Source organism: Balaenoptera ricei, chromosome 10, assembly GCF_028023285.1.
Source record: "Balaenoptera ricei isolate mBalRic1 chromosome 10, mBalRic1.hap2, whole genome shotgun sequence".
In the NCBI taxonomy this organism is placed as follows: Eukaryota; Metazoa; Chordata; class Mammalia; order Artiodactyla; family Balaenopteridae; genus Balaenoptera; species Balaenoptera ricei.
Genome location: NC_082648.1, coordinates 35,223,318 through 35,246,823, shown reverse-complemented (window position 1 = coordinate 35,246,823; position 23,506 = coordinate 35,223,318). Strand labels below are relative to the sequence as shown.

The 23,506-nt window shown below is 37.3% G+C and overlaps 2 protein-coding genes across 9 annotated transcripts in view; one reads left to right on the top strand and one right to left on the bottom strand.

Moving 5' to 3' along the window:
- Positions 1–23,506, bottom strand: part of PPHLN1 (periphilin 1) — a 234,071-nt gene that overhangs the window by 143,876 nt on the left and 66,689 nt on the right. The window contains exons 1-2 of one of the 7 annotated variants that reach the window (XM_059935652.1): positions 7,233–7,301; positions 6,331–6,609 (exon numbers count right to left, since the gene is read on the bottom strand). The exons of 4 other annotated variants lie outside the window; for them this stretch is intronic. In XM_059935652.1, the coding sequence (XP_059791635.1) occupies positions 6,331–6,370 (40 nt within the window). In that variant the 5' untranslated portion in view covers positions 6,371–6,609; positions 7,233–7,301. Of the gene's footprint in view, positions 1–6,330; positions 6,610–6,770; positions 7,080–7,232; positions 7,303–23,506 lie in introns of those variants that run through there. 2 more of the 7 variants (XM_059935653.1, XM_059935655.1) reach the window with 2 other exon arrangements.
- ZCRB1 (zinc finger CCHC-type and RNA binding motif containing 1) lies at positions 7,346–22,190 on the top strand. 2 transcript variants are annotated; one of them, XM_059934560.1, is made up of 8 exons: positions 7,346–7,538; positions 8,582–8,667; positions 11,691–11,719; positions 17,408–17,519; positions 17,870–17,977; positions 20,606–20,718; positions 20,814–20,889; positions 21,700–22,187. In XM_059934560.1, the coding sequence occupies exons 2-8, from the start codon at positions 8,584–8,586 to the stop codon at positions 21,829–21,831; spliced, it is 654 nt and encodes a 217-aa protein (XP_059790543.1). In that variant the 5' UTR covers positions 7,346–7,538; positions 8,582–8,583; the 3' UTR covers positions 21,832–22,187. The 2 variants fall into 2 exon arrangements, with proteins under 2 accessions (XP_059790543.1, XP_059790544.1); XM_059934561.1 differs by lacking the exon at positions 11,691–11,719 and having other exon boundaries at positions 21,700–22,190.

Sequence of the window (23,506 nt, the reverse complement as noted above, 5' to 3'; positions counted from 1 at the left end):
TTTATCTAAATTACTGCGTATTTTCAGAATAAGAACATAAAAATAGTAGAACACAATGTAATGGTGAAATTAAATAGAGCTTGGTGTAGCAAAATAATTAGCACCTACTAGTAGAAAACACCGCAAAAAATCAACCACCACTGGTGAGGCCCATGCCAAATTATTAAACTTCTTTTATCTTTAAGAAACCTACACTACCAAGGGGGAAGGGGGGTGTGGGTTGAATTGGGAGATTGGGATTGACATATATACACTACTGATACTATGTATTAAATAGATAACTAATGGGAACCTACTGTATAGCACTGGGAACTCTATTCAGTGCTCTGTGGTGCTTCCTTCCTAAATGGGAAGGAAATCCAAAAAAGAGGGGATATATGTATACGTATAGCTGATTCACTTTGCTGTATAGTAGAAACTAACACAGCATTGTAAAGCAAGTATACTCCAATAAAAATTAATTTTAAAAAAAGAAGCCTATATAATTGGGGAAGGCAGTAGTATAAATAGACGATTCCATATGCAACCCTGTACTGTTAGTAAAACAAAACAGAAGACACAGTTTGATGATTACATACAAAAGAAAGAACATTGGGCTGTAAAGAAGATTGGCTTTAAGCCAGATCTTTAATTAAAACAACAGAAAAGGGAAAAGGTATTAGAGCAGGAGGATATAACGAAGGTACTATAGGATAATAAGGGAAGAATATGCTAATATCACCTTGAATTCAAAGAATCTTTTTTGTAACTTTCAAAGGATTTTAAAATAACTGATGAGTACAGCAACCTTCTGATTAGCGGTACATGTTTATGACATTATCCAGATTTAGGCTATTGACCCGTTCTGCAACTGAAGCCAGTCAGCTAAATTTAAACCAAGGTGGGGCTTCCCTGGTGACGCAGTGGTTGAGAATCTGCCTGCCAATGCAGGGGACACGGCTTTGAGCCCTGGTCTGGGAAGATCCCACATGCCGCGGAGCAACTGGGCCCGTGAGTCACAACTACTGAGCCTGCGCGTCTGGAGCTTGTGCTCCGCAACAAGAGAGGTCACGATAGTGAGAGGCCCGCGCACCGCGATGAAGAGTGGCCCCCACTTGCCGCAACTAGAGAAAGCCCTCGCACAGAAACAAAGACCCAACACAACCATAAATAAATAAATAAATAAGTAAATAAATAAACTAAGGTGCTCTGACTTCCAGTGAAGTGATCATGTTACTTACCCTGTCATCACTTCACTAATCTCCCATTAGGGGAGTATCAGAAGTACTCCAGTAAAGTTCTCTGATCCAACACCGTATGAAAACTGAATACAACTGAAAAATGGAAGGACTCTCTACATGACAATTAAGCAGAGAACAGAATTAGAATTCAGTGTGGGGAATGTAGGTTTCATTTAGAAGTTTGCTAATAACTGGTCATAGATTATAAAAATCTCATTCTCTTATGCCATATTCAATAGAGTACGTTTAATATACCATCACGGTATATTTACGTCCAGGAAGAAATAAGCTTTCTTAGAGCATTCCATTGAGCTACCCAACCACTGTCATGTTAGCTTCAATTGAGGGCGAAGATGACAGGCAGGACTTGAAGTCTCGGTAAGAGTAGCCTGGAAATTGAGAAACCAGAAAGTCACAGGCAATATCCTTCTGTAAAACTATTCACGCTTTGAATCCACAGGCAAGGCAACAGAGAAAGATCTGTTTTTCATTTTATCTATAAGGTTATAGTAGCAGCTTAGACTACACAGAAACTCTGCACATTGCTCTAGCCAGCTTCCAGTATTAAATACACTCAGGATAAATAGCTTTCCCTCCTTCCCAAATGCATTCCTTTCACTCTTTATATTCATTCAGTAACTATTTTGATAGCAAACCATGGTTAGGAATTAGGTCACATTTGACCTCATGCTTTAGATGAGCCATAGGCCTTCGCACTGGCAATTCCCCACCCAGGATGCTTGTCTCCAAGTATCTGCATGGTTAACTTTTCAATGTCTCCTCCAATGTCTTCTTAAAGTCATTTTTCTACCAGATCCCCCTAATCTTGCTGTTTTTTTTCACAGCACTAATCATCCAAGATACTATATAACTTTGATGTATATTATTGGTCCCTTGCTACTAGGAATGTGAACTATATGAAAGCAGGGATCTCTACATTGTTCACTGATTAATATTAAGGACCTAGAATAGTTTGCACAATGTATGTGCTCAGTATTCATGGAGTAAATCTATTAAAGCTGGTAACATGCCCCCTCTGGATAAATGATTCCCACGTCTCCACTTCCTTTCAAGAGGGTATCTCACAGCACCTCCAACTTCATATGCCAGAACAACTCTTCACACTTCTCAGAAAACTGCTTTATCTCCTGTCTTCCTCATTTTGGTCAATGACACTATATCAGATACCCAAAGGCCCAAATCAGAAACCTGAGTCACACAAGACCCAAAACTTTTCATATCTAAGTAACTAAATCCAGTTTTATCTACCACCTCAATATATAAGGCACATGTATCTCCACTTCCCTAACCCAGCTACCACTGTCTTTGTTCATATGCTCTTAATCTAGCCATTGGACTCCCTAACAGTAAAACACTGGTCTCCTTGCTTCTGATGTCACCTCTTACACTCAGCAAACTGTAGCCAGAGTGTTCATTCTGATAAGACATCTTATTTTAAAATCTCTCAGTTATTCCCCATATCCTAAAGAATGAAGTCTCAGCCTAAACTTGAAAAAGCTTATTTATGACCTTGCTCCTACCATTCCAGCTTCACCTCCTACCAATTCCCCAACAGCCTCCAGAACCTCCAGACATAACAAACTACATCTTGTTCTGCAAGTGTGCCACTATTTCTCACCACCATATCATGGCATGCTTTTCTCCTGCCTAGAATATCTTTCTTCTACTTATTTGCCTTCACCCTCTACTCTTCCTTCAGGGTTCAGCTCAAATGTAAACTTTTCTTATATTCTCCAGAAAGAATAAAGTGTTCCTCCTTTGGGCCCCTTAAAGCGCCCTGCTATACTAGTGCTATGTAACATTATATTCAATTTACTTTCCTTCCTCTCCTCCCTCCCAAACTAAACACCACTGCAAAGGCAATGAATGTGTACCTTTCTTACTCCTGTTGCTTAGCACAGTAAAGGTACTTATTAAATATTGATCAAATAAATATATTATTCATATGACCACTACGTGAGCCATTCTGAAGAACCTAAATATTAGTTTGTACCTTTTGGTTACTCAGAAAACTTCCAATGAGCACTATTAGATTATGGCTCCTATCACACTTCTCATGACACTAATGCCACTTCATTTCTGAGCAAAAGGTACCAATGAGAATCCTTTAGCTCTAGCACCTAAAGCAATGATTCTCAACCCTGTCTGCATATTAGAATCATCTAAAGAGCTTTAAAAAAAATACTAATGCCTAGGTCTTGTCCTCTGAAATCCCTATACAGTTGCCTGGGACATTTTTTTTAAATCTTAAACTTATCTTAGGATGAGATCCATTGATGTTAAAGCAAGGTAAACGTATTCCTGATATCCTAAATTAAAATAAGAAGTTTTTAAGTGTTGACTTGAACCTAAAAATTACATAATACTACTTCTACTTGAAAATGTTTAAAATTCCAGACATCTAAAACAAAAATGAATTTTAGAATATAAAGTCTGTGAAGAAAAAAAAATAACATTGGATGTCAATTAAAATGGTCAAAATAAAGAATCCACAGGAATTAATCATTGTTCAGTGCCCAGGGAGAGATAAATGCAGGCAATGATACTTAAAAAAAAGCCAAGAAAATTTAATCTTGAGAGAGTGCTTAAATGTGGATGAACAACAGTCAATGGTAGAATCCAAGAAAACAGAAAGGAATTGGGGAAGATAAAACGTCCATGAGAAAGATACAAACGACCAGGGCAGAAGATTGGCATTGCAAAGGAGTGGGAAATGAGCCTGCATAGGTATTCAACAAGCTTTCATTTCCTCCCCTGAAGGAGATATTATACCTCCCATTCCAGAAAAAAAAAACACAGAGGCTCTGAAAATCTCAAATCTCAGAGGCATACGGAGCCTGGAATCAGAATCAGGCCTGTATGACTTTAAAAACCAAGCCCTTTCCACCATATCACCTTGCTTCACAAAGCAAACAGGCAAGGACAGAGAAAACAAAATTCAAGGGCATTAAATGGCACAACAAAGCCAAAAAAACAGGGACTTGCCTGGTGGCGCAGTGGTTAAGAATCCGCCTGCCAATGCAGGGGACACGGGTTTGAACCCTGGTCCGGGAAGATCCCACATGCCGCGGAGCAACTAAGCCCGTGTGCCACAACTACTGAGCTTGCGTGCTGCAACTACTGAAACCCGTGTGCCTAAAGCCCATGCTCTGCAACAAGAGAAGCCACCACAATGAGAAGCCCGCGCACCACAATGAAGAGTAGCCCCCGCTCACTGCAACTAGAGAAAGCCCGCGCAACAACAGACCCAACGCAGCCAAAAATAAATAAAATAAATAAATTTTAAAAAAATAAAGATACATGCCAACTAAATACTTAAAAAAGAAAAATGAGAAAAACTAGAGGAGGAGCTCCCTGTAGGCTTTTAAACCTAGAAATAAGGTGAGGGGGGAAAATGTCATTCCGAATGACATTAACCTGGCAGTATACACGAAGGACTGAAGGTGAAGAGGCTAGAGGAGAGGAGATCGCTGATTGCTTCATAACGAACAATAGAACTTAGTACTGTTAAAGTACTGCATTCTTTAGTAGTTTCACAAGTTACTTGACTTTTCACTGCTTTAAGGAAACTTCTTTTATGTAAGTATTAAATACTTAGTAGTAGATTCTTGATTGTTCATCATAAGTGATCAAGTAATGGAAATTACTCAAATAGGCAAAGTTTGTGTGTAATATTTTCAAATCTAAATCTTATTTCACATCTGGATGGAGTTTACAGTCTTTAGTGGTCAGCCTCCTTCCTGTCTTTTACCCTCCATTTCACCCTTGAAAAGGGATACTCAATTAACTTTGCTAATATGTCATTCATATCTGAAGTTTCCCTGATCAAGAACCCAAATAGTTTCTTATTAATTAACTGTAACAAATCCAAACATCTCTGCCCTTTACATGCCCCCTTCTACCATCTCACCTAAACTTCTGTTCTCTCGGAAAGGATCATTCATGCCTTCCTCCTCACTGTGTCACAAAGTAACAAACACTACCCTGGAGCTGTCTTATTTCCCAAACCGGAATACCTCTTTCCGTTCTCTCACTCAACTTCCAAACATCCATAGAGGCCCAGTTCAAAATCTATTATCCTCCAGAAAGCCCATTTCTGAACCCTACAACACTTACAAAAGATTCCATAACAATGACTGCGAAGCCACGTGTGACTTATGTTTGGCCCAGGTTTCTTTTTTTTTTAATAAAACTTTAGTCCATTGACCACACTTAAAAACTGGAAGATAACCCTTTAAGAAACTATATTTCCAACTTTCCTTGAAAAAACTGGACACTCTGGCAACGCTGGGATCACACAGTCACACAGCCACAATCAGCTGTAGCTGAGTAGCAGCTGATGTCTTTTGAAAGATTTTTACATTTTAAAGTCAGGAGATGACATCAACCGCCCGACTTCTGAGGCTGTATCTGCAGCAACTGCAATGATTCAAGAAATACTTGACTGCCTATTAGGCAGTGGAGTTACAAAAGTAAACAAGACAAATACAGTCCCTCCCCAAAAGCCTAGCTTAGTAGCAAAGACAAAGAGATAAGCAATCAGGATACATCCTATAAGTGCTACTAAAAGGAAAGTAGAGGGCACTTAGCACACAGCAAGGGTACCTAATTCTGTCTATGGGAAGTCAGGGAACACCCCTCAGAGAAACTGACTAAACTGAGATCTTTAGCAGGTATAGGAATTATCCAGAAAAAGGTAGGGTAGGGATCAGGAAAATCAAAGAACTTTTGCAAAGACGCTGACTGAAGAAAAAAGCATTAAGAAAGTGAAATCAGTTCCATATGGCTAGAGCCATGACTCACCCACAAACGCAGGTGTCAAGAGAAAGGGCTCAATTGAAAGGGCTGGAAGGAAAAAACAAGTGTTAGTTAGAGTCAGGAGACGTAAGAAAATTTCCATAAAGAGGCTGAGTAAGTAAAAGTTTGTTAAGCAAGGAAGAAAGGTTTCAGAGAGCACAGTTGTTGTGTTGAGGGGTGAAATGTGGAAGAAAAGTAGGGAGAAGCAGTGAAAGCCTAAATCAAGGCAGAGGGAGCGAGCACAAAGCAGCACGGGGATGGGGGTGTAGCATAGAAGACCAAAGGGGCTTACATCTTGGACGGTAACCAAGGATAACAGGGATGTGAAGCATGGCAGTTTTGGCTGGCCACAAGTTTGCCAAGAGAATTAGTCCCAGCGGTCCCCTGGTGGACGCGGAGGCATTCGGGCCTCTCAAAATTCTGCTGCGCCCTGGCTGGATTGCACTTCCGTCTCTCTAGAAGACATCGGCTTCAGTCTGGATGGATTGTGCAGGCTCCAGGAGAGGCTCTGAGTTCCAGGCTGCTGGCACGCAGGCTCCCAGGGAGTGGTTAGAGGCCTGGTCTGTGTGTGCTGGTGGGTAGAAGTTAAGTATAAACTACCTTGCATTATTTTCTGGTTTTTCTGTCGGAATGACGGGCCTGTTTACAGCCACTTGGGGAAAGAGCAGTGTGTGCCCATTATAGATTTACAGGAAGAAAAAAGGTGCCAAGAAAGTTAACATTTGTCCATACCAATACTCAGGATGAGTCATTCTGTGAATCCGAGTCTCCCCAGGTTGACCTTGTCTCCCCAACGAGACTGAGATATCCTCCAGAAAAAGGCCGCTTTACACTTTTTTGTAGCTCCCGAAGTGCCTATAACCGAACTGGGTACGTCGAACACATTCAGTAAATTTACCGACTTACTAACTGACCTCGGCTCATTGAAGTCACCTAGTTCAGTCCTCTTTTTGCATATTACGATGCTAAAGAAAAGCGAACCTGTATCACAGACTCAACACTTTCCTTTATTCCAAACTGCCCTGCGTCTCTCCACCCTCAACCGCAGGAGCAGAATCGTTGCACGATTCAAATGCAGCGGGAGACTCCAGGTTCCGCCGTGGAAAGGCCCGCCCGCCCGCGCCCTCCCCTCTCCCCGGTGTAGCAGCCCATGCCCATCCCCGTCCACCTCTCGGAAAGGTAAAATGCGCTCACCGACTCTGGGCCGCCGGGAGACCCCGTAAACGTAGACGTCCACTCGCCGCCGCGCTCCCAGGGAGGCACTTCCGGCGCGCGCCAAGACGTCAGCAAAAGCGCCCGCCCCTAGACCCGCCTCCGGGGCTTGGGTCAAAGGAGATCCTGGAAGAGGCACTGCTGCTAACTTCTTGTCGCCGGCTCCTGACCCCTCCCAGGACCCGTGATGCCAAGGCAGCTGCAAGGGGCGACGAACAGTCGGGGTTGAACCCCGAGTGAGCTGAGGGCTCGCGCTCTTCTAGTCTCCCGGGCCTGCCCCACCTGAAGGTAAACGCCTACCCAGCTGCGGCCTTTCTCCCTGCGGGCTCCTCCCCAGACCCAGCTGCCGGAAACATTTGCCCCTCTCTCCCGCCACCCTTTTTATTCCAGGACCTTTACTTTTGCCTGCCCTCGCCATTCTCACCAGAACGGCTAACGTGTGAAGAGTTTCAGTTGGAAGCTTTTAAAAAGCGACCTGTCGATAAAGTTGTCCCCCAAAACATCCCAAGCATCAAGCGGTTTTCCCATTACATCGCGAACTGGCACGCCTTAGAATCAGTATTTTGATATTTGTGATCGTAAATACACACCACACACACTTTTTAAATCGAAAATTTGAACTTGGTTGAGTCTGATATCATTTTCAGAGATAATTTGCTGACTTTGCTATATACGGTATGAAAATGAATTACAGATTATATTTGTAAACTGAAAAATACATATACAGGTCAATACCCTTCAGGGTACTGAAAACTATTCCAATAATGAAATGTATCATTTCATAATTTAGCAATAATATGCAAAATTAGAGATTTGAAAGAACTTTTTTTACATCGTCAAAATGTGAGGCTGAAATTTCCTCTTAGCACCGCTCCAGAGAAAAATATTAAGACAAGCAAAAAGTTACCCAGCCAAATTAGTGAAAATCAACAGCTAAGGTTCTTTCTGAGCTCCCAGGCTCTTCTTCTCGTGGGTAGGCAAGGTATTAGGCATATCTGAAAGCACTTTCTTGCTCTCAGCCTGAGGGGAGGTTAAGAGTAGCCTCAGAGTTTTTCCTTCATCTGTTTGAAACTCACCTCTCCACTCACGCCATATTCCATCACTGAAAGGGGTTAGTGTAAAGAATCTACTTGAAAGGAGGACTAGAAAACTCCTTTAAGTGGTGTCTGGAGAAAAGAAATTCCTTAATTCACCCAGCTGGAGTCAACGTTTCCTGAGTATTACTAAGAAGGAAAGTATATAAATTTGTCACTTGTCTATAGTATTGGTTTTACTTGGAATGAAGAATACCTGGTTTAGATTGCTTCTGGGTTGGTTTGTTTGTTTTTTAGAAATGAGTGGTGGATTGGCCCCAAGTAAAAGCACAGTGTATGTATCCAACCTGCCCTTTTCCCTGACCAACAATGACTTATACCGGGTAAGTTTTTGTATTAGTATTGTTATCTACTGAATTCTCTGTCTGAGATACAAATGTAGCTTCAGCAAACAGTTCTCTTAGGCAAAATTCATAATAAATACATTACAATGCACTTAGATCATTAATATCAAAGACCTCTATGGCAAGCATAAGTAAGTGAAAAAAATTAGACACTTGTAATTTCCAAAGAGAATTCCCAGTGCTTTATAGAGGATAACAAGTTTTTTATAAACACAGAAGACACTACTAGCATAATGATGCTGATTTTTCCTGCTTGCTTACTTGGCTTTTGAAACTGGTAGTGGGGTGGAGGTTTTGGAGGAAGGGCTGATGGAAGCAAAAGAGATCCCTTTCCTAATCCTCCAATTCTGAAAGTATATCTTAATTTATATATGTGGCAAAAACTTAACAGTTTAATAAAGTTTGTTTTCAATTCAGGATAGGGGTGACTGGAGGAGAAAAAAATCCCTGCCAACATCTTCTTTCACCTTGTTGCCTTACAGAGAACAAAATTTCCTTCTGTGCCTGTCCTGCAGATGGGTGGTTGAGAGGGACTGGTAGGAATGACATGAGTCCTATCTACAAGTGTGCCCTCTTTTCTCTGCTACTTTGGGTAGATGTTAAGTACAGTAGAGAGATGCTGCATAGGTGGTACATAGTACTTGATTAATTAAGATAGCTTGACTCTCCAAGAACAGAGAAGAAAACAAACTTTAGTGTCCTTCCTTGTATCAAAATAGAGACATCTCTTTTTATTGAACACTTAACTATATGCCAAGGAACACTTACAAGTACTAGGTACACATCAGTGAACAAAAAGATGAAACTCCCTTTTGGCACTCACAATGTAGCGAGATAGAGAAACAATTTGAAATATAAAAAATTCAGATGATGTTATTTGTTAGATACTAAGTTAATGCTAAGGTGTTAGGTGCTAAGGAGACAAAATAAAGCAGGAAAGGAGGGTTATTAAATGTTAGGTTGGGGGTGAAATTTTACTTTAGGAAGGTGACTTTCGATTAAGACATGAAGGAAGTAAGAGGCAGCGATGCAGCTGTCTAGGGGGGACAAGCATTTCAGGCAGACAGAGTAAATAAAGTGGAGAGAAGAGGAGGGGCAGTCAGAGGTAAGCCCATTCAGGGGTGCCTTATAGGGCTTGCACAGATAACGGTAAGGACTCTGAGTGAAATGAGAAGCCATTAGAAATGTTATGTAGAAAACTGTCTTTCATACAGATGGCCAATAGGCACATGAAAAGTTGCTAAACATAGCTAATTATTAGAGAAATGCAAATCAGAACTACAATGAGGTACCACCTCACACTGGTCAGAATGACCATCGTTAAAAAGTCCACAAACAATAAATGCTGGAGAGGGTGTGGAGAAACGGGAACCCTCCTACGTTGTTGGTGGGAATGTAAATTGGTGCAGCCACTACGGAAAACAATATGGAGGTTCCTCAAAAAACTAAAAATAGAGTTGCCATATGATCCTGCAATCCCACTGCTGGGCATATGTCCAGAAAAAACTATAATTTGAAATGATACATGCACCTCTATGTTCATAGCAGCACTGTTCACAATAGCCAAGACATGGGAACAACCTATATGTCTGTCAACAGATGAATGGATAAAGAAGATGTGAGATAGATAGATATACATACACACACACACACAATGGAATACTACTCAGCCATAGAAAAGAATGAAATAATGCCATCTGCAGCAACATGGATGGACCCAGAGATTATCATACTAAGTGAAGTAAGTGAGAAAGAGAGACAAATACCGTATGATATCACTTATATGTGGAATCTAAAATATGACACAAATGAACTTATCTACAAAATAGAAACAGACTCACAGCCATAGAAAACAGACTTGTGGTTGCCAAGAGGGAGGAGTGGTAGGGAAGGGATGGATTGGGAGTTTGGGATTAGCAGATGCAAACTATTATATACAGAATGGATAAACAACACGGTCCTACTGTATACCACAGGGAACTGTATTCAATATTCTGTAATAAACCATAATGAAAAAAATATGAAAAAGAGTATGTGTATATATATATATATATATACACATGTATATGTGTGTATATATACATATACACTTTGCTGTACACCAGAAACTAACACAACATTGTAAATCAACTATACTTCAATAAAGTAAATTTTTTTAAAAAAAGAAAATGAAAGGCAAACCACAAAAAAAAAAAAGAAAACTGTCTTTTTGGTCTTCAGAATTCAGTATTACTAACACTGCAATCCAGTTATACTATGTTCCATGGTTACACAACTTACAGAACTCAAGCATTTATTATTACTGATTACATACATTAATGTATTCTGAAGGACTTTTGTACGAAGCATTATATAATAAATAGGACCGGCTGAAACAGTAGAAGTAGATGAGATTGCTTAGAGTGAAGATGTAGATGTAAAAGGGAAGAAAGGGCCAACTGTAAAGTACCACCAACATATTAGGGTGGGCAGATGGAGACTGATGGGAATGGATTTTTCATTATAGAAGCTTTTTTGTTTTATAAACAGTCACGTAAGGATTTGTCTTCTGACATAGTGATTGCTTGATGGGGTTGGGGGTAGGCCAGGAACAGTGATATTCCACAACATTGATAGTTGAAGCACAAGATTTCTCTGGCGCTATGGTGGGGTTGATAGTTGTCATGGATATACCACAGGAACACTCAGCTGTGCAATGTGTGTGGCTTCAATCTACCACATATGAAGAGTGTTTTTTTTTTTCTTCTGTCAGAAATTTAGGAACTAAGGCAAATACCTGTGACACCAGTAGCCAAAAAAAGAGTATTATGCTAGTCACTAAAAAAATATATCTTCTAGGGCTTGCCTTATAGACCAGAGGCTAAAAATTTTCATAAACTACAACAAACAATGTGGTCAGTATATACAGCTTGAAAGTTTAATGTTTTCTTATGATTTTAAATTAAATTGCAAATTATTATGTGGAAATAATTATTGCAAATAATTATTATTATTTGTTTCAGATATTTTCCAAGTATGGCAAAGTTGTAAAGTAAGTATATCAGATTTGGAAACTTCATTTAAAAGTCTATCGGAATTTACTTCTCCATTATTTTCTTAATGGAAGTAGATTTACTATTTTTTATAAAACAGATATTTGATATAAAAAAGAAATAATACTACTGTTAACATTTTATGTATATTTCAGTAATTTTTTAATATACATAAATATCTATAGACAAATTTTAAAAGACAATTCTATACATGCAATTTTGCTGTCTTTTTTTTAACTTGACATATCGTAAATATCTTTCCATGTACTATATAGATACATCCTTGTATGTAATGATTTCATGGTATTCCTTTATATGGCCTAATTTATTTAAATAATATAATTTTGTACCATATTACTAAGAACTAAAACTGATCCTGTTATCCAATATAAGACATAAGTTAAAGGCTCTGATTAAATATATATTTTAGGTACTAGGAGGTGTGTTATCAAGTATACTATAAATGGATTATTATTTGTCAAACAAATAGAATATAAAAACAAACACAGTTGACTCTTGAACAATGCAGGGTTAATGAGAGTGTAAAGTAAAAGCAAGATAGTGTTATTCTATCTTACAACTAATAATATGTTCTGGTATAAATTTAAAGTCGTATTTAAAATCCCAAGAATTTAGAGCATATTTATCTTGCCTAGTTGTTTTTCTTTTAGCTTTGACAAATGGATGTTAAATGGTTGAAGTTCATCTGCATCCTGAGGTTAACTTCTTTTAAACTTACTTCTCTATTAAAAAATCATCAAAAATGCTACTAGGTCTTCAGAATTTCAAACAGTGATCATTATCAATCAGAACACTAATAATGATGATATGTAACAATGAACACATAAATACGCTATGCATTGTTCTAATATCTTTACATAAATTATCTCATTAAAGTCTCACAACTACCTTTTAAGGTAGCTACTGTTATTATCCTGATATTATAAATGACAAAACTGAAGCACACAGTAAACCTAATATCATATTGCTGGTTAGCAGTGGAGCCAAGGTTTGAATCCAATAGTTTGATTCCAGCCTATTCCTTTAACCTTTACCTTTTCTTGATTTTTCCCTGTCAGAATCGCTGAATGAATTTCCGTACAAATACATAATTATAAGCCATGAGAATGCTATGAAGTTAGACACAGAGTTATTAGCACCTATAAACAGGGAAGACCTGATCTAGGCTAGAGAGTCAGGGTAGATTTACCTAAGTCATTATCCTTTGAGTTGAAACCTAGAGGCTGAGTAAGAGTTAAGTAGGTTAAAAGAATGGGAGGAACATTTCAGGTAGAGGGACTTGCTTGTGCAAAGGCCCTGTGGCAAGAGAAAATAAAGCAAGATCAAGAAACAGAAAGAAGGCCAGTGTGGCTTGAGATGAGTGAGCAAGAGGGAGAAAGCACAAGACAGGTCCAGAGATGGAAGCAGGTTCCTCTAAGGACACCAAGAATCCATTAAATAATTTTAAGTGAGGGAGTGACATGATCTGAATTTTTAGAAGCTTATTCCATCCAGCTTCAGTGTAGAGATTGGATTGGAGGGGAACAAGAGCAGATGCAGGGAGACCAGTCAAAAGATATAACAATAGCCCAGGGGAGAAATTTGGACTAAGATGATACAGGTGGAGAGGTAAAGACTGGTCAGATTTGAGAGATCATTAGGCAGGAAAATGGGTAATACTTAGTGATATATTTACTTTGTATGTAAGGGTTGGGTGAGCGAGAAGGAGGTTTTATGGATGACACCCAGGTTTCCCAGAATAGTGTCTGCTTCACTTCATGTGCTTAAATGAGTACATCATCTACCTTATATCAGGAAATGGTACCACCATCTAGCTTTATTCCCATGCTAGAGACATGGGAATCATCCTAGGTTTGTCCTTTTAAATCCTTGATGAAATTATTTTTCTGTTACCTTAGAAGGTACCTCTATCAAAGTAATGTATTTTAATTGGTTTATAGGTCTTTCTCCACCTCTAGACTGTAAGCCTTTTCCTGGGGATAAAAACCTGTCCTATTGCCAGTGCTTAGTACCTGTGCTTGAGGCTAATGGAAAGACTGAATGGCCACATGAACAAACAAATGGATGCACGCTTTTGAGAAACTGCTTTCCCATTTGTATCTGTCTTTTTGTTTTAACATATTGAGGTAGGATTAATAGGGGTTACAGAAACAATCTTAAAGAAGATTTTTATATCAAAATAGGTGAGATGAAAGGAACATTTTATAGATAAAGCTTAGAGAGGTGCCTGGCAAATAATAGAGTAAAAATTCCATCACATGTATCCAAACGTAAAGATTTGTTATTACTGCAAAAATAAATTTTTTGAATAGGGGAGGTGAGGCCTTGTTTATACAGAGATTTCAGTAGAGACAAGCAGAAAAGAAAGGAGAAGAAATTATTTCCAGTTAAGAACTGATACATTCTGAACCCTGAAGAAGGAGTGAAATTTTAATGGGCAAAACATTGAGATTTGAAAGCGGATAGAAGCCATATGAACAGAGGCACCAGTTTAGGGGAAGTTCAGGCCATGCTCCATGAACACTGAGTGCCTTCTTGTGGCTAGACCTCATAGTTTGCAAGTGAGGAGCAGTGAAAGATGAGGGAAATGGGAGCCATAATCATGAAGGATATTGATTGCTGGACCAAAGAATAGGCAACTTGAAGAACAAAGATTTTTGAGCAAAGGAATAAGTGATTTTATTTACTCCTCAAGTAGAAGACTTTTCCACTAGCAGATGAGCATAAATTAGCATCAAGGGAACCAGTAAGAATAGATTATGGAAACAGTAGTGCCACCGTGGACAAGAAAAAAAGCAGTGGGAATGGAAAAGAGAGGACAGATGAAAGAGATCATTAGCTGAGTATGACTTAGAAAGCTAACACTTCCAAATAGTACTTTCAAAAAAATGATTTATGACTTTAACTTACCATCACAAACATTATGAAATTTTTAAAAAGTTAAAGTAACTATCTTACTTTATACTCCTTTCAAAATTGGTTAAAAACTTTCCTGTTTATGCTAACTGGTGTGGCTTTGAAGAAAACCAGCCTATACTTGAGCTGCATCAAGTGCTTGACTTCTCTTCCTTCCTTCTAAGCCCAATGAATAAACAGATGCAGCCTTTTGAGAAAGTAAACCATTTTTGTTGCCCATTTTTCCCTAAATTATTGTAACATATATTTTTTAATGAAATAAGACATCACTTCTCTTAATATAGTGGCATCTTTTTACCAATTTCATTCCAATGACTCTATAGGTACCTAATCCCAAATCCAAATAAAATAAATTTCAATATGTGAAATGTAATACTAAATCAAATTTCTGTTTATTTATTCATTCATGTTCTCTTGTCTGTTTTCCTGTTAATTCAGTTTTTAGAAAATTATTAAGCTTTGTCTTAGAGCTTTGTCTCTTTTTTTGCTATTTGGAAATAATTTCAAATTTATAAGTTACAAAAATAGTACAAAGAACATCAAAATATCCCTTGCCCAGATTCTTCACTTATTAACATTTTATCCCCATTTACTTTATCATTTTCACTCTCTCCCCAATGTGTGTGCATGTATGGGGGGCTGTGTGTGTGTATGTGTGTGTATATATATATACACACACATACACACACACCCCTATATGAGTATGTCTATATATATCTATGTGTATACATACACACACACAATTTGTTTTTGTGAGTCATTTGAGGCTGTTATAAACATCATCACCCTTTACTCCTAAATACTTCAGTGTGTATTTCCTAAAAATACAATAGGGTTATATGTTATATAACCACAGTACAGTTACCAAACTCATAAATTTATCCTGATACAGTACTTTTGTTGAATCAGTCATCCACGTTCCAGTTTTGTCAGTTGACCCAATAATGTCCCACATAGAATTTTTTGCCTCTAGTACAGAATCCAGTCTAGAGTTAGGTGTTATTTTAACTGTCCTATCTTTTCAGCCTCCTTTAATCTGGAACATTTATAAATAATATAGCTCTAACCCATCTTTTTTTCCCCTCATTTTGTGTTTTCCTGATGTTGCCTCATGATTATATGGTGGTTATGTATTCTTGGCTGGTATCCTCTCTGGGTGATGTGTTCTGAGGGTGTCACATCTGGATTCATACAACATGCATCTGTCCCTCATTAGTGATATTAATTTTGATCACCCAGTCAAGATGTTAACCAACTTCTCCACTGTATAATTACTTTTTTTCCCTTTGCAACTAAGAAGCAGTCAGTGGGAGACACTCTTAAGACAATGCAAACATCCTATTCCACATAAAAATTTCATTTTAGACATAGCATTTGTTGATAATTCTTGCCTGATGCAGTACCATGATTGTTGCAAATGGTGATTTTCCAACTCTAGCACTCCCTATACATTCACCAGTCATCCCTTGGCATTCAGCAGCTCTCCTTTCTCCCCCTTTTATTTATTATCAGTATGGACTTATGAATTCCTTTTTTATGTGGTTTATAATTCATTACTGTATTTAATTATTTTGGTACTCAGACTGTCCTAGATTTGGCCAATGGGTGCTCCCTCCAACTGGCTTCTCTGTTCTTGTGCCATGCCCCATCATTACTTTTTTTTTCAAGTACTCCCTTTCTTTTTTTTTTTTTTTTTAATTAATTTATTTATTTATTTTTGGCTGAGTTGGGTCTTTGTTGTTGCACGTGGGCTTTCTCTAGTTGCGGCGAGCATGGGCTACTCTTCTTTGCAGTATGCAGGCTTCTCATTGCGGTGGCTTCTCTTGTTGTGGAGCACGGGCTCTAGGCGTGCGGGCCTCAGTAGTTGAGGCTCATGGGCTGTAGAGCGCAGGCTCAGTAGTTGTGGCGCACAGGCTTAGCCGCTCCGCAGCATGTGGGATCCTCCCGGACCAGGGCTCGAACCCGTGTTCCCTGAATCGGCAGGCGGATTCCCAACCACTGCGCCACCAGGGAAGCCCCAGTACTTCCTTTCTGGCATAACAAGATGTTCCAAGTTCATCTTGTACATACCCTATCCCAGACTTGGAGTCAGCCATTTCTCCAAAGAGCCCTGTTGAATATTTTCTTAAACTGTATTTAATGACATATGATGAGCGAGGACCACAGGACTAGGCATGGGTAAAGCATCAGGAGAAAGAACAGGCTCTGTTCTCTTATGACCATCCCTACCACTTACGTACCTTGGGTAGTATGGCTAAGAAGCACAGAAATGGAGATTCTTTAAAAGAATATTAAGATTATAGTTATGTTCTAACACCTAGAAAAAAATAATTTGAGTAAATCACTTTACTTTTTGGGTAGAAGAGAACATCTCAGTTTTGTTTTGTTTTGTTTTTTCCTGCAGAGTGAGGGAGTCAGTAGAGAAGAGAAATTATGCTTACTCCTCAAGATTCCATTGTCTCTAATCTCTTCATCCTTCAACCTCCGATTAATGTTAGATTTATCAGATACTCCTAATCATAGCTGTGTTCACTTGTGTGAAATCAGTATCACACTTTCCCATTTCCATTCTTCTTGATATCCCATGACTTTGAAGAGTTAGCTATTTGTCAAATATATTAATTTCCTTGCTTATTCTATAAGTGTTTTATTAACCCTTTTTGACCACTTGAGTTTTTCAAGTATTTATTCATATATTTTGTTTATTGCTGCCTCATTATTTTTAACTGGCTATTTGTTTATGCTTTAAGGGTTACTATAATGAAAGATAAAGATACCAGGAAGAGTAAAGGGGTTGCATTTATTTTATTTTTGGATAAAGACTCTGCACAGAACTGTACCAGGGCAATAAACAACAAACAGGTAAGCCATTCATTCCCAACAAGGTTTTTAACCAAAAGCCTTTGTGCTTATCCAGGCTAAAAATGTGGGGATGAGGGGATGGTCACATCTGATGGATATCAGTAGGTCCTGAGGGTATTTAACTTACAGAAAAGAGGTCGAAACTGTACTGGGTTCCCAAAACACTGGTATAATATAAGGAATAAAAGTCTATTCTACAGGAAAGAATTTGTCATACCTAAGTGGGCAATTGCTAAAATAATCTAAAAAATAAAATGGAATTGAAGGTTTGAGGAAATGGGATCCAATAACTGTAGTTTTAGGTTTCAGTGAAATACATCCTTCTGCATTTGCATTTTTCTCTGTTCTAGTTATTCGGTAGAGTGATAAAAGCAAGCATTGCTATTGACAATGGAAGAGCAGCTGAGTTCATCCGAAGACGAAACTACTTTGATAAATCTAAGTGTTATGAATGTGGGGTGAGTATACCTAAAACAGTATAATTTTCCATAGTTTACTTGAAGTATTTTTCACATCAGTGTTTTATTTGTGTTCTCCAAGACTTCTGGATGGCTAAAATAGGGTTATGAAAGTTTTACTTTGGGACTCTAGACTCATGTAAGTAAACTCAATTGAAATGTTGTATGTAAAGTTAACCTGAGTTGGGTAATATAGGGTGGTATTTTCTCCAGTTTCCAAACCTTTGAAAGTTGTTAGATTAAAAAGTTTAAGACTAATTACTTACATTATTGTCTGAAAGATTTTAGTGACCCATAAATTTTTGTGTTTCTATAACATTTTGCCAATGATTAAGTATCACAGGTCAGTAAAAACATTATGATATGACCCATCCTCTATGGGATATTGTTTTGAAAAGTCTTCCCTCCTGTTAGTACTGCTGATAGTTCAGGAGCTGAACTATACCCAGATTTTCTTATCTAGTTCTCATCATCTGTTGTTATCCATTTAAACTTTGGGTGATTAGGAGAGATGTATAGCCACAACACAACTTTGCCCAAGGCCCATAGTTGTATCAAGAGAATTTCAGTCTGGGTTAGTTGCTGCCTATTTCTAAAATGTCTTTATATATACTAAAAAGCAGGATCCAGAGGTTAATGGTGAGCTTTCTACTGAAGAGAAGATTACTGAGAGACATTGTCCTGGCTATATGATCATATGGAAAAATAGAAGGAAATGTGTTGTGGTCCTTTCCCCAGTGCCACTCACTCCCCCTCAAAAATATATACATATACAGACAGATGGGTGGGTGAATAGATAGATGGATGGATGGATGGAAAGAGAGAGCAAGCAAGGCACTGGGTACATTCTGTCAATTTTTATGATTCTGACACCTAAGTTAATGTTTCAAAACCTGTGTTCCAGAGTCCATCATAAAGAAGAAAAAAAAGAAAGGAAAGGAGGGTGGAGTTGTTATGGTCAGATAGAGAAGTATATATCCACATATTCACAGTAAATATTAAATTATCCGAGAACTCCTGGATGAATCTGTTAATCTGTCTTTTTGGTTTGTGGATCCATAGATTTGTCATATTATACTTAGTACATTATAATATTTCTTAAAACTCCCCCCGCAAAAATCTGTTTACGTTTATTTTAGCCTGATTTTTCCCAAAGCTATTTCACTATTAAACCCCTGCCCCCGTTTTTTTTTTTTTTGTATGGGATATGTTAACAGTTTTTGGTATACCATTATTCCAGAAACAGTTTGAAAAATGGTTCTCTGAGTACATCCTCTCAGCAGTTCATTAACAATAATACCTCTTGGGTTCAGCCATGTCCCCAGGTATACAAAGTACACAGTCTATTTGATGCTTTGTAAAATATACCTGAAAAGCATGATTATTTTTCTCTTCTGTTGTTCTAATCCTGGCTCAGCCTCTCCGCACACCCTCATTCTCACATATTACTTCTAAAGGTATTTTGGTAAGCCAATACACAGATGCATTGTCTCGTTTTACAACTCAAACCATGTTATGGCTCATTATAATGTTATGGCTAGTCCAGCACTGTCAAATACAAACATATGCAAGCCACAGATTTAATTATAAATGTTCTAATAGCCACATTAAAAAAAATAAAGAGGGTAAAAACTTAATATATTTTAATTCAAAATATTTTCATTTGAATTATGTAATTAAAATTGTTTTAAATTATAATATTTTACATTCTTTTTTCATACTGTCTTCACAGTCCAGTATGTATCAGTTCAGACACATTCTCAGTAACCACAAGAGAATTATAGCTAGTGGCTACCATAAGTGGACAGTGCAGGTATAATCTAGATATGAAAGAAGCAGAATGAAATTAATTGATAGGAAAAGTGAGGAAGACTTTAAATTTTCCATTTGTTTTTAAAAGAAAATGTTCAGCAACATCTTGGAAGTTAGGAATAGTTTTGTCCCCATTTTATCATAATAACTTAAAATTTTTACAACTAAGGTAGATGGTCCATTTACATTTTGAATTATTTTATATCCTGAATCTTCAGATTTAAAATGTTTGAAGGAAGAAAACTTCTTTTACTCTTAGTGAAACGACTAAACTACTTCCTTATTGGGAGTTATGATATCATAATCTCTTCTAAATATTAAAGTAATGGGTTGTAATTTCTTTGTGTATATTCCCTGTGTGACAATATTCTTTTTTTTAAATTAATTTACTTATTTATTTATTTATTTTTGGCTGTGTTGGGTCTTTGTTGCTGTGCGCGGGCTTTCTCTAGTTGCGGCAAGCGGGGGCTACTCTCCGTTGTGGTGCGCGGGCTTCTCATTGCGGTGGCTTCTCTTGTTGCGGAGCATGGGCTCTAGGCACACGGGCTTCAGTAGTTGTAGCTCGCAGGCTCAGTAGTTGTGGCGCACGGGCTTAGTTGCTCTGCAGCATGTGGGATCTTCCCAGACCGGGGCTCAAACCCGTGTCCCCTGCGTTGGCAGGTGGATTCTTAACCACTGTGTCACCAGGGAAGCCCCTGTGTGACAGTATTCTTTCTTAAGTTCTAAAACATTTTAGTCTTAAGGAACCACCAAGTTTTCTGTTAATAACACAACAAATGTAATATTTCTCCTTTCCTTTCTAATGGGAAACAAAAGGAAAGTGGACACTTAAGTTATGCCTGTCCTAAAAATATGCTTGGAGAACGTGAACCACCAAAGAAGAAAGAGAAAAAGAAAAAAAAGAAAATTCCTGAACCAGAAGAAGAAATGTATGTATATCCACTCTTAGAAATACATCATTGTGTAGCTTCTGTCTCTTTCCTGTTGATTAAGTGCATGCTGATTTTTTTTTTTAATAATTTAGTGAAGAAGTAGAAGAAAGTGATGATGAAGGGGAAGATCCTGCTCTTGACAGCCTCAGTCAGGCCATAGCTTTCCAGGTACTGAACAGTTCTCTTCTAAGGCACCACGCCATAGCTGCCTGGAGTTCATAGTTTTATATTCCTTGCTTACTTTACTACTCATCTCCTGATGGCAACCTCTGTCTTCCCCTTTGCCCCTAAACTTTAGGAGATAGGCTCTTTCTTTAAGGTCTTTAGAACAGTGTGGTGGAAAAGTGCCTATCGGTTCTTTCTAGATTTTAAGGGCCCCACAACACTGTTACTGTCTTAATCTGTTTTCATTATAGAATTGAACAGAACTATTTGATTCAAGTGAATTTAGCCCAATGGAAAAGATTTTATTAAATCGAAGATACTGTTTTAAAAGAAGCTTCATTTTAAAACAAAACCAAAAACATATTTTTGACCGTTAAGGGTCCTAATACAAGTATACGAAACATTTTTTGAAGAAGGGTGTATAACTTCCTGATTTTATATAACCACTTGTTTTAATGTAGTTGATAAATTGTAAATGCATACATCAATTTATTTTTTCCTTTTAGTTAACTAATGTCATATTTTATGTAACATTCCCACATCCAACAGGGATGACAAGTAGGCTTCATTTCATATGCCTGTTAATTAGTAGAACTTGTCTAAAATAATTTTGCTTAAAATGGTAAGACTGGGACAAAACTTGGGGGCAGGGGAAATGGCATCTTAATGGAGTAGAACTGTCTGCACGGCTAGGAGGGTAGAGAGTGCTGGCACTTTTGTTGTATGTTTTGCCATGTTTTGAATCACTGGACTATAAGTAATATTAAACAGATTCCTGATTTTGTTTTGTTTGTTTTCTGAACCACATTACAGCAAGCCAAAATTGAAGAAGAACAAAAAAAATGGAAACCCAGTTCAGGGGGTCCCTCAACATCAGATGATTCAAGACGCCCAAGGATAAAGAAAAGCACATATTTCAGTGATGAGGAGGAACTTAGTGATTAAAATTATATATATTATGTCAATATCATTAAAAAAATTTTTTAAATCTTGGAGTACCAAGTTCCATTGGGACTAAAGATTACTTTTAGAATTTGACCATAAGAACACTTAGTATCAAATAGTTTTTTTACTTTAAAATAGTTCATAGGAAATTGAAAAGTAATTTTAAAGTATCATGTTTATCTTGCATCAAGATTTGCTAATAATCATTAATCTTGAAAACAGTTCATTTGAATAAAAAAGAAAACTTAATACTATCATAATAATGCTATTGTCATCCCAAGAAAAAAGGTAGATAAGTAAAAAGATTTGTTTGAGAAGTTCATTATAAAAGTTTATTCATGATTGGCTTATTTGAGGACTTTTGAAATAAATTTCATCTTTAAAACAAAAACCTCTTAAAGACTGAAAAGGTTGAATGATTTATTGTTATTAATGTTAATAAAAATTTCTCAAGAGAATTTTATTTTTAAATGTAGGTGTTTTTGTCATCTTATTTCTTTTAGCTTTATCCCAATCTGGATACATTGTAATTACCCATAAAATTTAAAGTAAAGTAGCTCTCAAAGGCTTGTAACCAAAGAGCAGTAATTTGTCCTTTGGCACAAAGTCCCATTCCCCAAAAACAGCCAGCTTCTATATTTGTGTCTTTTCACATGTACATACATCTTGCTAAATAAAATGCATATATTTCTGCCACTTAATCCATAAAAGGATGAAGGAAGACTTTTCAATCTCCTGTACTCCCCTCTGCCCTCCTTCACCTTCCCAACATGGCTATGTTAAAATTTTTGGTTAAATCCATATTTTATTGTTTTTATTTTAGGACCATTGAAATACTGTACACTTCAGAGCTAATGAGTGTGCTATGATTACATTTTTCTTAGAGTTAATAATTGCCTTATTTTTTTCATGTATTATATTTCTTTGTATTTATGACTGAAGCTTCCCATACCTTTTGCAGATGGTTATATGGGAATGGGATTATGGAGCCTTTAATTTTCTACTTTCTCTATTTCTGTACTATTGAATGCTTTTTAAAAGAACATCTATTTATTAGTTTCTTAATTACTAAAAGCAATAAAAATATTTCCACTTTGAAAACTATAAAGGCAATGAAAGTGTTAACCCCTCACCAGCAAAATATCTTCTAGATCTCAGGAGACCAGACAAAAAGATTGAATGCTGGACTCTATTTTCTGTTTCACCCATTAATTCATCAAATTTAAAGCAAAGAAAAAAATTGGGAAAAAACATGCTATAAAATATAGAAAAGTTTATATGAATACCTTAAAACAGAATAGAAAATGAGCTAGTGACATAAACAATATATAGAAAATTTAAAATAGTAAATGAAAATATTTTATCAAAGATCCTATTCAACTGGTAGGACATTAGGTTTTTTTCACCTAATTAAAAAAAATTAGTGGTGATGAAGATGTCATAAGAATACTTGTATTATACACGGGCTAATTTCTGAAGGGTAATTTAACAAGTATCAACTATTAAGTATGTTCTGTTGTTTGAACCAGAAATAACATTCTCTTTTATCCTAGGATTCTAGTCAGAAATACAAATATTTATGTACAAAGGTATATATTGTTATTTAAAATTTAAAACACAAATAGTTAAATATCAACAAAAGATAAAGCATGATACATACAAAATGATTATTAGA